At 42.2% G+C, this 10,386-nt stretch overlaps 1 protein-coding gene across 2 annotated transcripts in view; it reads right to left on the bottom strand.

The window, feature by feature from the left end:
* The window catches only part of pip5k1ca (phosphatidylinositol-4-phosphate 5-kinase, type I, gamma a), a 45,895-nt gene extending 37,124 nt beyond the window's left edge, over positions 1 to 8,771 (bottom strand). The window contains exon 1 of one of the 2 annotated variants that reach the window (XM_031868222.1): positions 8,182 to 8,771. In XM_031868222.1, coding sequence (XP_031724082.1) covers positions 8,182 to 8,314 — 133 coding nt within the window. In that variant the 5' untranslated portion in view covers positions 8,315 to 8,771. The remainder of the gene's footprint in view (positions 1 to 8,181) is intronic. The other variant, XM_031868223.1, reaches the window with a different exon arrangement.
* Between the last annotated feature and the right edge of the window lie 1,615 nt (positions 8,772 to 10,386).

Genomic DNA, 10,386 nt, shown 5'->3' with positions numbered 1-10,386 from the left:
TATCTATCTATCTATCTATCTATCTATCTATCTATCTATCTATCTATCTATCTATATATATATATATATATATATATATATATAAATTCACAAACAACGGCAGCAATGTGGACTTAAATTGCTTCAAGTTGACCATGTCACACCTCAGTTTTAACAGCCATCATCCGAATGCTGTGAGACATTGCATCTATCCCAGCATGCCCCCTTAGACACCCTAAACTTAGACATGCTTTGACACACAGAACCGCCTCTGCAGGGCTTCCATCTGAACGAACATACAGAGTGAGTGCAGATGATCTGACGCCGCTGTTGTGTGGCAGCCTCAGGTATACGGTTAGTTACTCAGCAAGGCGTATCATTCACCGTCCTATCGACAGAGAGCCGCCTCGATCTCTTATGCACAGTTTACGGCTATCTGTGATTTCAAAGACAAATAATTCCACAGCTACTACAGAAAAACCGACAGCAGCAGTGGCCTTTTGTAAAATACAATGCAGCAAATAACACAGCCTGCAGCTGCAGATCCAGCTCCAGACTGGATAGAAATTGAGGCTTCTTCTCCCAGAATGTCAAAACATGGTGGAAACAGATATCTGTCTGTGGAGGGAGCCCGGAGAGGAGTGAAGATGTTTCCCTACAGCGCAAGGAAAGCAATAATCACACACTGAGGGGATTTTGGAGCAGAACATGTTACAATGTGGGGGCAACACAACCTTTGACCTCACAAACTGGAAGTCATCGGGGGCCAGAATTACAAAATATTTGCTTTGCGCCTTTCTTTCAGTTTGTGTTTACAATACGGCTGTAAAAGCTATTGTGTATTCAGGATTCATTTATAATTGCAACAGCTTAAAAAAAAAGAAATAGTAATTAAAATTACCGGTACTGCAAGGAACTTTCATTTTGTGTTGATTTTGGTGGTCCTTGAGGACGGAAGTGGTAGTGTTTTATAGCACAAGATGCCCTTTAAAACCTCTAATTTAACTACAGAAGGGGTCGAAGGACGATCTGCTATGGTCAGTCCTGGTTCTGGATCTCCCGTGCCTCCCTTCCCTCTAGCAGGGACCAGCAATACGGCCCGGGTCTCCAGCAGCGTGGTGATGGTGTTGGCTCCCAGCGAGGACTGGAGGAGCAGCTCAGGCTCCTGGAGTCGGAGTTGGAGAAGTTTTCTGGTGAACCTGCATGATTTCATCGGATTTTGCACTGAATCCAACCCGGTGGAATCGATGACGAGCATTAAGAGTAACTATATAGAAGTCTTCTCTCTGATGGTCTCATTTACTTATAAAGGTCAAATAGAGGCATCAGCATGAAATTGAGGGTTTCATAATCAGTTAAAAGTTCCACGTAGTAACTTTAAGTATCAACAGTAATGTTTATACTTTATAGCAAACCATCTACTAAGGCTGCAATGAACTTTATTAAGTTACATAATAATAATGATGGTTTTAAGGTCTGTGATCAGCTCAAACTGTCCCGTGCACTACAAACTTCCCTTAATATGGCTGTGCAAAGTTGCACCTTCCATTATCCGCACCGTCCGTCCTTATATTCGTAGGCCTTAAGGAGAGAAGTCTACTGATTATATGTAAGCTGTGCCTCAGACGACAGGCACGCTGTGCTTCCACATCGGCATGCCTGTTTGATAAATCAGAAGCACGTCACTGCAGCAGGTTACAGAGCGTGTCAGTAAATCTTCCACGGAGATAAATCCGACCAAACCGGAGCAGTAAATCCAACACAGAAGCTTTCAGTCAACTCGTCCCACGCTGTGTAGAAATGAAAAGTTGTTGGTTAACAAATCAATTTTCTAAAAAAGCTCATCTGGGGAATTATCTCAGCTTCCACTGAACGAGAGGCAGGGTGCACACTGTGCAGGTCTGACATGCATACACAAGCGCATTAACGACGGGCAATTTAGAGTTTCCACTTCACCTCGCGGGAATGTTTTAGTACCGTGGAGGAAACCAACGTAGAGAAACATGCAAACACAGAGGGGCTCCAGCTGGTTAGATCAGGTCCGAACACAGGATGCCCTTGCTGTGAGGCGACAGTGCTGCCCACTAGGGCTGCACAAACAATCTAATAGTAATTGCGATCAAGATTTTGGCTTCCCACAGTGAAATGAGCACGCTCCATGGCGGTATTGACGTTCAATATGCATGCATAGTAGAAGAGTAATGAAAATGCACTGGATTCAGGTGAAGAAGAGACTTATTTTTAGTCTTATTTTGATGCTAAAGTGTGTTAATTAGCAGGAATGTATATGAAAGCAGTTTATTAAACTGTGGAAGTGCAATGCAAATATTTTGTCTCTAAACTTGATGAATAATCGTGATCTCAATATTTATCAAATGAATCGTGACTATCATTTTGGCCCTTATCCTGCAGCCCTAGTACTGACCCACCGTGTGGCTCAAACGATAATGTGTCAGTACCGCTACTATCGAAGCTGGTCCATCGTACCAGTGCGAGCTCGGCAGTCGCCCTGGTTCACTACTGCTGCAGTGAAACATCTCTCCTAATTTCTTCGGTACCAGAATAGGTGCAATTACTGAAGCCCCAAGCAGGCAGTACTCTAATTCCATGTGGGTGTTCAAGATGAGTTCGACAGCTTCATGCTCCTGGTGCTGCTGATTATGAAAGAATACTAGCCTCTCCTAATTGAAAACAGCGGGCCTTATTTCCCCTCCGAGGGGAAGACGCTGCAGTCGTGAGAGTGTAAAGCCGAGCTTCATCCAGTGGCACAAACAACCTTCTGCAGCTGCAAAGTCACCACAACAGAAGAAGAAGAATGCAGCCTAGAATTCTTCATATAGTCCTGCCTCCTATCTGTGTCTCCAGCTCTTGTATTTACCCCCCCCCCCCCCCCCCTGCTCCCGCTCACTCATCTTCCCAGCAGCTATCACTCAGAAAAAACCTGGACAAACAGCACAAGGACAAACAGCAGCAAACGCTGTGGTGTCTTGTTTAAAATAGCTAACGAAGCACACATCGCCCCCCATTTGCAGACAAAATCAGCAGCACGTAAGACGTGACTGAACTGCGTCATCGTCTACGTAAAACACTGTGACATCAAATAACCTGGGGGAGGCATATGCAAGCCCTGTGCATCGGCCACCGGGATGCAAACGGATACTGTGGCACGCACAGCCACAGGGGGAGGAAGACAGAGAGACCTTGAAGAAGGAATAAGGAGGAAGCAAATAGATGGCAAATTCCACAGAAGGCAACCACCCTTTGTGCCTCCGTCAGCAATTCTGACAGGCCTTGCCTGAAGCGGGGGGCTGAGAAAAAGACAGCGGGGGGGGCTGATGGATAGTGACAAATGAACCAAATCACTAAGGGATGAGGAGTTAGGAGAGGAGAGTCAAGGTTGAAGGTGAGAGGTAGGGCTGCACGATATTGAAAAAAAAAAACAACTGACAGTTATATTTCGTTTCTGAAATATATATTGCAAAATGAAAAAAATACAGGATTTTCTTTTCTCCAGATGACAAGGTCCTGTTTCTGGTCAACATCATCCTTTCTGCAGCCAGAATATTTCCATGCAACCGACTTTATTTTCGCAACCAAATCTCCCTCCTCTGTGGTTTTTCTCCTGCTTCTCGCTCATTGTCAGGTTGCTGCTTTGGTCGTTTGATAAATTGATCAAGAAGTATTGTGATTGGTGGTTCTCTGTGCATGCAGAGCCTGCACGTCACACACTAGCAACAAGCTCTGTGCATCCAAGAACCCTTAAACCAAAGTAAATTATGTTCCATCAGACAGACTTTTTAATGTAGATTTATGGAAAATGAGACCCGTGCAAGATTCTCCTTTTGTATCAAGCAATAAAAAAAAGTTCTAGCACGTCATCTTAGAGTTAATTAGCCTTACTTGACGTTGCACGCCCTGCACATGCGCACATCGCAATGTCGTTCTTGAAACCATATATAATGCAGCCCTGGTGAGAGCAGTCGGAGTACTGGAGTGCTGGGGAGAAGATAAGTGAGATTAATGCTGTCTTCTGACAGGAGACTATAGAGACAAATTACGACTGCCTGAGGAGGAGGAGCTCTGAATGGGACTGAATGCTCAGACGGATATTTAACAGCCAGCTGTGACACAGCGTTGTCTTCACACATTCTGAGCAGCCGAGCCGACTGCAGCAGCCGACAATCATACATACACAAGATCTGACGTTAACCGAGCTCTCAGGTTGAGCACTTGTTACGTGAACAGCCAATGAGAATCAAGAAAGACATATTTCCATCCATTCCTGTTGACCAGTGCCAATGCCAGATTGTTGTGACACTGCCATAGAAATGAACACAACTCCTGGGTTTAACACATTTTAGCTAAATAGCCTTTTATGGCTTTTTGCGACCCGTCGCTGACAGATGTTGCAGTGTGCTCTGCATTAGAGAAGGAGACACACAGCTAAGTTAACTGCACTGTTACTGTGCTAATTACGTCAAATGAATAACAACAAAACATCACTCGTGTGGAGCTGATGTGTAGTTGTCGATATGGATTAGCATTACAATATGCTGTGGTGAGTTTCCCTTCCATAAGCCTGCAACGCACCCAGACTTCAGCCCTGCAGTGATACATTTTAAACTGCATGCGTCATGTCATAATCCCTGAATTTTTTCTTTGTCTGTATTTGTGCTCTGACATATTTCAGTGCAACGTATCCTCATACAGCGGTCCGCATGATATCTTACAAAAAGCCATTCCTCATTTTTTGTGCATTTTCCTACAAATGTCCAGCAACACTTGTCAATTTCTGCTCGTTACATGCATACGGTCTTTTAAATAAAACAATAAGAAGTCTGGTTGTACAGAAGTCTATGAGAAAATGACTCTACTTCTCTCTTGATTTATTACCTCAGTAAACATTGTAAACATGAGTTTATGGCCTCAATCTCTAGTTTCAAGTCTTCTTCAATACAGCATGATGTTCATTTAGTACATTATGGTCCATTTAGAGTCAAACAGACCATAAAACAGGGGATGCTTTAGGGCGGGGCTACCTTGTGATTCACAGGTTGCTTCCTCTACCAGAGCCGTATACGACATTTCTATGTCACTCCTCCACATTCCAAATATGGTAACTTCTGTTCACTGGTTGCAAAAAGTCAAAATGGCAACAGCCATAATCCAAGATGGCGACGGCCAAATCGCCGAACTCTAGGCTTCATAACGACAGCCCACAATCCAATGGGTGACGTCACAATGACTACGTCCACCCCATATACAGTCTTTGATTACATACGATTTGATTTCCTTGGATATCTACAAATTACAGTATATTCATTTTCGATTGCTACGAACGCTGTATGAAAACAGCCAGTTCAGATACAACCTTGGCTGCTTTGCTCAGCACTTTACTCAGCAGATGTTTGGAGCTACAGCTATATAGTTAATGGATTAAAGTGTGTGTATCCAACTGCTCCATGGAAAAGTTGTATTAGAAAGTGTATGATTTTCTGTATATTTTACTTAGTGTAACAGCGAGGAGCTTTGGAAGCCAAATAACTTCTTGTTTGCTTCATTGGAAGACTTGCAAGGTATCGAGTATACTGTCTTTCTCTTTATTGGGGCTTCTTAAGCACTAATGCTGCCCTAATAGAATAACACAGCAGTGCCGTATCGATGACAGGCGTAATTGAAACAAGCATGGCCTTAGTAATATCAACCTGCAGCATTAGCCGTCACAAGGTAACAGATGTTAGTGTGTTGAAAGCAAGAGAAACTTAAACACTCAGCTCTGTCTTTCAGTCCTCTACTCTATCCAGTGTAATCAAATACAAATCGCATTATGCAATGTCCTCTGTCCTTTGTCCTCTGTTGCCTTTATAAATCGTATCTTTTGCTGCTCTCTCAGCTGTTAAAATGCAACACAGAGAGGTGGATGCCAACTGTCCGCAAACCGTCATTTGGCAGGGTAGAGGCGTACTCAACAATGCATCCGTTTAACGCAGTTCGTCTGCATGTGCGAGCTCACACTCTCTCTCTCTCCAGTCAGGTCTGTGTTTTCCGTTGCACTGACTGAGAAGGTACACACTTGTGAAATCACCCCGTGGGTTCATGAGACACGTGGCAGCAAACATGACGCTAGGAATAAAAAAGCATCTTGCAGCCAAAGGCGTCCAAAGAAGAAACGGCCATTTTCATCATCTGATACAGCCGAGCTCGACGAGTAACCCTCGCCAGACAGCCCTTTGATTCATGAGCCCGTTCTGAGCTCTTGTCGAAGTCAGCACTTTCCTCACCGTGGAACAATGAAAATCCCCCAACTGTGATGTACAGTGAACATGATGACCAGTAAATGCAGCATGACGGACTGCTGGTAGACTCAAGAGCCTGAACATTTAGCTTCAGGCCGCCATGAGTGCATCTACAGACATGTTCACATCCATTAGTATACCTTAAAAGTCAACAATATTAAATAACATTGCATCATTTAGAAAGCATGTGTCTCAATCTATTAGCTTTGTCACAAGATAGTGTTTTAAAAGCATGCAAAATTAAATATATGTTGATTTCCAAAATGAGAACCAAGTACCTCAATTTGAGAATCATCATCATCATCATCATGAAGCCAGTCTAAATAGACCACATCATTTCGTCTAACTTCACTTCTCACAAGCAAATCTTATAGTCAAACTTGCCCTACAAATTAATGTCAGTAACCCAAAATAAATACAGAACTCGTGACATTATTAATCTTATAATTAAAGTCCACAACCTAAGCACCAGCTGAGAGGAGGGTGCTTATACCTCAGCATCACTGATACACAACAAATGCAGCCTCTTACCTTCTGACATAAGCAGCAGTGAGCGACAAAGCAAACTCTCCAATTGTCTCTTGAATTACACTCAAATTACCCCAAATAATACTGGACTTTAGAGGCCGATACGGATATTTGAGGGTTTAAAAATAGGGTAACCTGTTGGCTGATATACTGTATATATATTTGCATAAACATCTACTCGTCTGCCAATAGGCCTTTTTCACAAGAGACATTTTGCCGTGTCACATTGGGAAACGCACAGGTGCAAATAATCTAATTTATGAAAGCTGAATTCCATTTAGCTGCTCCAGTTTCTGGGTCCTAGTGTTGTGAGTGCTGGCTCACTGTCTTACTGGGACACCTTCTCAATGTTAAAAGCATAAACATCTGCTGAGAAAAACATGTCTATGTGTGTCTTAGTGTCACCTATACAGAACCACTCGTAAAAATATATTAAAATATTATGTCTGGTCCAACTGCCATGGTGTCTGCGGTCTGTCCCTCAGCACTCTTAGTCGAGGAAATTGAGTATTTTCTGGCTCCAGTAAAAGCCAAAATGGTGGCAAATTAAACCCAAATTGAGGCTTTAATGGTTTCTTCACAGACATAATGGGTGATAATCATGTTTCTCTACAGCCTGTTGGGTGACAGGCCATGATAATTCAAGGTGCCCACAGCTGGGAAAAAGAGGGAAGGTGGCAAAGAGACATTTTTTGTTCCTTGAGAAAAGGTGGTCACTAAATCCTAAATCCTAGCTACACCCCTGGCTCTTTCTATAGGTAAAGTAATTAGAAATATGTACAGTTACAGGCTACTAACACATGTTTACAGACTGGCTTTTATGTGGTTGTCGCTTTTCTGTTTTATTTTTATTTGTTGATTTTACTAAATATATATAAATATAATTTTATTTATTTATTAGTTTATTCGACTGTCTCACTGAGCTTTCTGTTATTGTTATTATTGCCTTGCTTTTTGCTGCTTTGTCTGTCAAAGCACTTTGTACATTCTGTTTTTAAAGGTGCTATATAAATAAAGATATTTTTATTATTATTATTATTCATTTATATCATATTGCCTTTTCTAAATATCGATTCAGTTCCAAGCCATGGTTTGCTGTGTCGCTCACTAGACACGACTGCACTGCTACTACACACATAATACCGTAACACATACAATATATATTAATAATAATATATGTATATATAACGTTAAAATGCAACTTTACCTGCTTGACACATCAATTTAGCTAACTTAGCTAGCTACTAGCAGAACGTTAGCCGACCGATTCTTTGCTAGCAGAGATGAGTCGGGACTTTCTGTTCAAATGGATGTCAGGGTAATGAAATTCACACATTAAAAGAGGGATACCGTTTATTTTAAAAGGTGATAAAAGTACCCATGTCTCCGGCGTCCATTCCGTAGCTGACTCCAACCACCGTGTCCCCATCATCGGATGCTGTGGCCCCGGATAGCGGGCTCCCGTCCCGGGCCTCCGACAGCCCGACCGCTCCCTCGGCTGCTGCTTCCATTCAGCCTCCCGGAGGACAACGCACACACAAAAACGCAAGAAACAAGACCCAAAAAGACCCAACAGCGGCGGTGTGTGATCCCGGTGAGAGAGGCAGGAGGAGGCGGACGTGTTTGTTTGATGTGTAGCAATAATCAAACGGAGGAATGTGTGATAGTTATCCGCGATGGTCCCGTCATCTGTGCGGTGTTTCCTGCACGAAGAAGGCGGAGCAGCGTCCGCTCCTCTCAGGTCGACTGCACCGCACTTGCTGCTACTGTGCTACTGTGTTGCTGCTGCTGCTGCTGCTGCTGCTGCTGCTGCCTGGGTGTTAGTGCCGGCCGGACACCCCTGTGGATCCCTTCTGCAGCGGGCTGTATCTCCCTCTGCAGGAGGCCGAGGGACCCGCAGCCCGGAGCCGAACGCGTCCTTTTGGATGCTCGGAGTCACATGCAGAGGTCACTTTGAACTGATGGGAGTCTGAGTGGTTGCATGATTACACATTTACATGTTTAAACATGTAATTACATTTTTGTTTTAAGGATTCAAGGATCATTTGTTGTCATTATGCAACACAGTGATGCACAACGAAATTTTGCTTTTTTGCCCATTTGTACCACAAAGAAACACATGACCAACAAAACAAAAACAGTAGGCTGCTATACATTCCTGTGATGCATATTTTGAATTTGCATCATAAGAGATGTAAACAGCAGCAACAAAAACAATTCTCTGGGCAGATAATATGGCCAACATCTTCACATTAAAAACTCAACACGAGGAAAACATTGCCCATCAACTTTGACTGTGTTTAAGCACCAAGCATCAGGACCCATCAGAGTCCTGCTGTCTGTCCTGCATGTCCGCCCGTCAAGTGCTACAGTTCTCATCGTGGCTCTGAGCCGTTGACCTCTGCATATAAATCATGAAGTATTGCATGTCAATTTCAAACTTATCTCACATTGGATGCATATACTTGACAAAATGTATTAAGGTGTAATTCCCAATACCAGATTATTAAGTATTTATGTACATAACACCTGGTGTAATCTCTTCACAATACCAACATGAAGTCTGATTTTTATACCTTTATTTTGGTTAACAATGCCATAATTTAGTCATTATCCAATATATAATCATTAATAGGGATCTGTAGTTTACCCAGGGTAAAAAAACAATCACAGACAGATTATTTCTTTGCTGGAATCTTTTAATATATACTTTTTTAGGGCTTTATAATGCTACTTCAAAGGATGAGGTTAGTCTGAATTAGGCACATTTTTTTAGCTTGTAATCCTTTAATACAAAGCCATGTCTCCCCGATTGTGAGCAGTTCAATCAAAAAGGGATTTTTCCCATCTCACATTGTTTAATTTGAGTTATTCTTGGTGGCATGAAAAGGTTAAACTATACAGTTTTTCACCAAGCAAATGCAAAGAAGAGGAAAATGTAATCTTGTGACTCCTTGTACATTTCTGAACCAATGATCCCGGACAAAATCTGTGTTGTGTGTGTATTTTTTTAACTTCATATGCAAGTATAGTTTTATTGAATAGTTTAAATGTTTAATCTGTGTCTCTACAACCATCTCTACTGTGTTGGAAACAAACACAGTAGAGTGCTTGTCATCCAAGTATTGAGTTGCTGTGCTGTGAGTTCAATATCCAAAAGATAAAACTGTGACATTGTTAATTTTTCTTCCTTGAAAAAATAAAAACCTCAGTTTCACTTTAAGCCCCGGCGCTCCCTCGTGAACGGTTCTCTGACACGCTTGAATTTTTCAGTGTGACATAAATGGATTTCCTGTCTTTTTTTTCCACCATTTCCATTAAACAGAAAGAAAGATCTTTGTGCCCAACAATCACTGAGGACAAAACACATCTATTCTACAAGCAACACCAACATGATACAATGTAATATAACTTTAAAAATGTCAGTGTTTTCCTGACAGACAAACTTTACAGACAACAATAACATTAGAGCAAAATCTTAGTGCATTTTATTATGAAAACACTGCCACACATGAATACTGAAAGAGGTGATGATCCATTTAGGGATCCTTCCTCTTTCTCTCCAGAGAACCAAATGAATGCA

This window comes from Anarrhichthys ocellatus, unplaced genomic scaffold (genome assembly GCF_004355925.1).
Source record: "Anarrhichthys ocellatus isolate YVR2014 unplaced genomic scaffold, GSC_Weel_1.0 scaffold42, whole genome shotgun sequence".
In the NCBI taxonomy this organism is placed as follows: domain Eukaryota; kingdom Metazoa; phylum Chordata; class Actinopteri; order Perciformes; family Anarhichadidae; genus Anarrhichthys; species Anarrhichthys ocellatus.
Note: the sequence above shows the minus strand (reverse complement) of the source record. Positions and strands in the feature narration are given on the sequence as shown.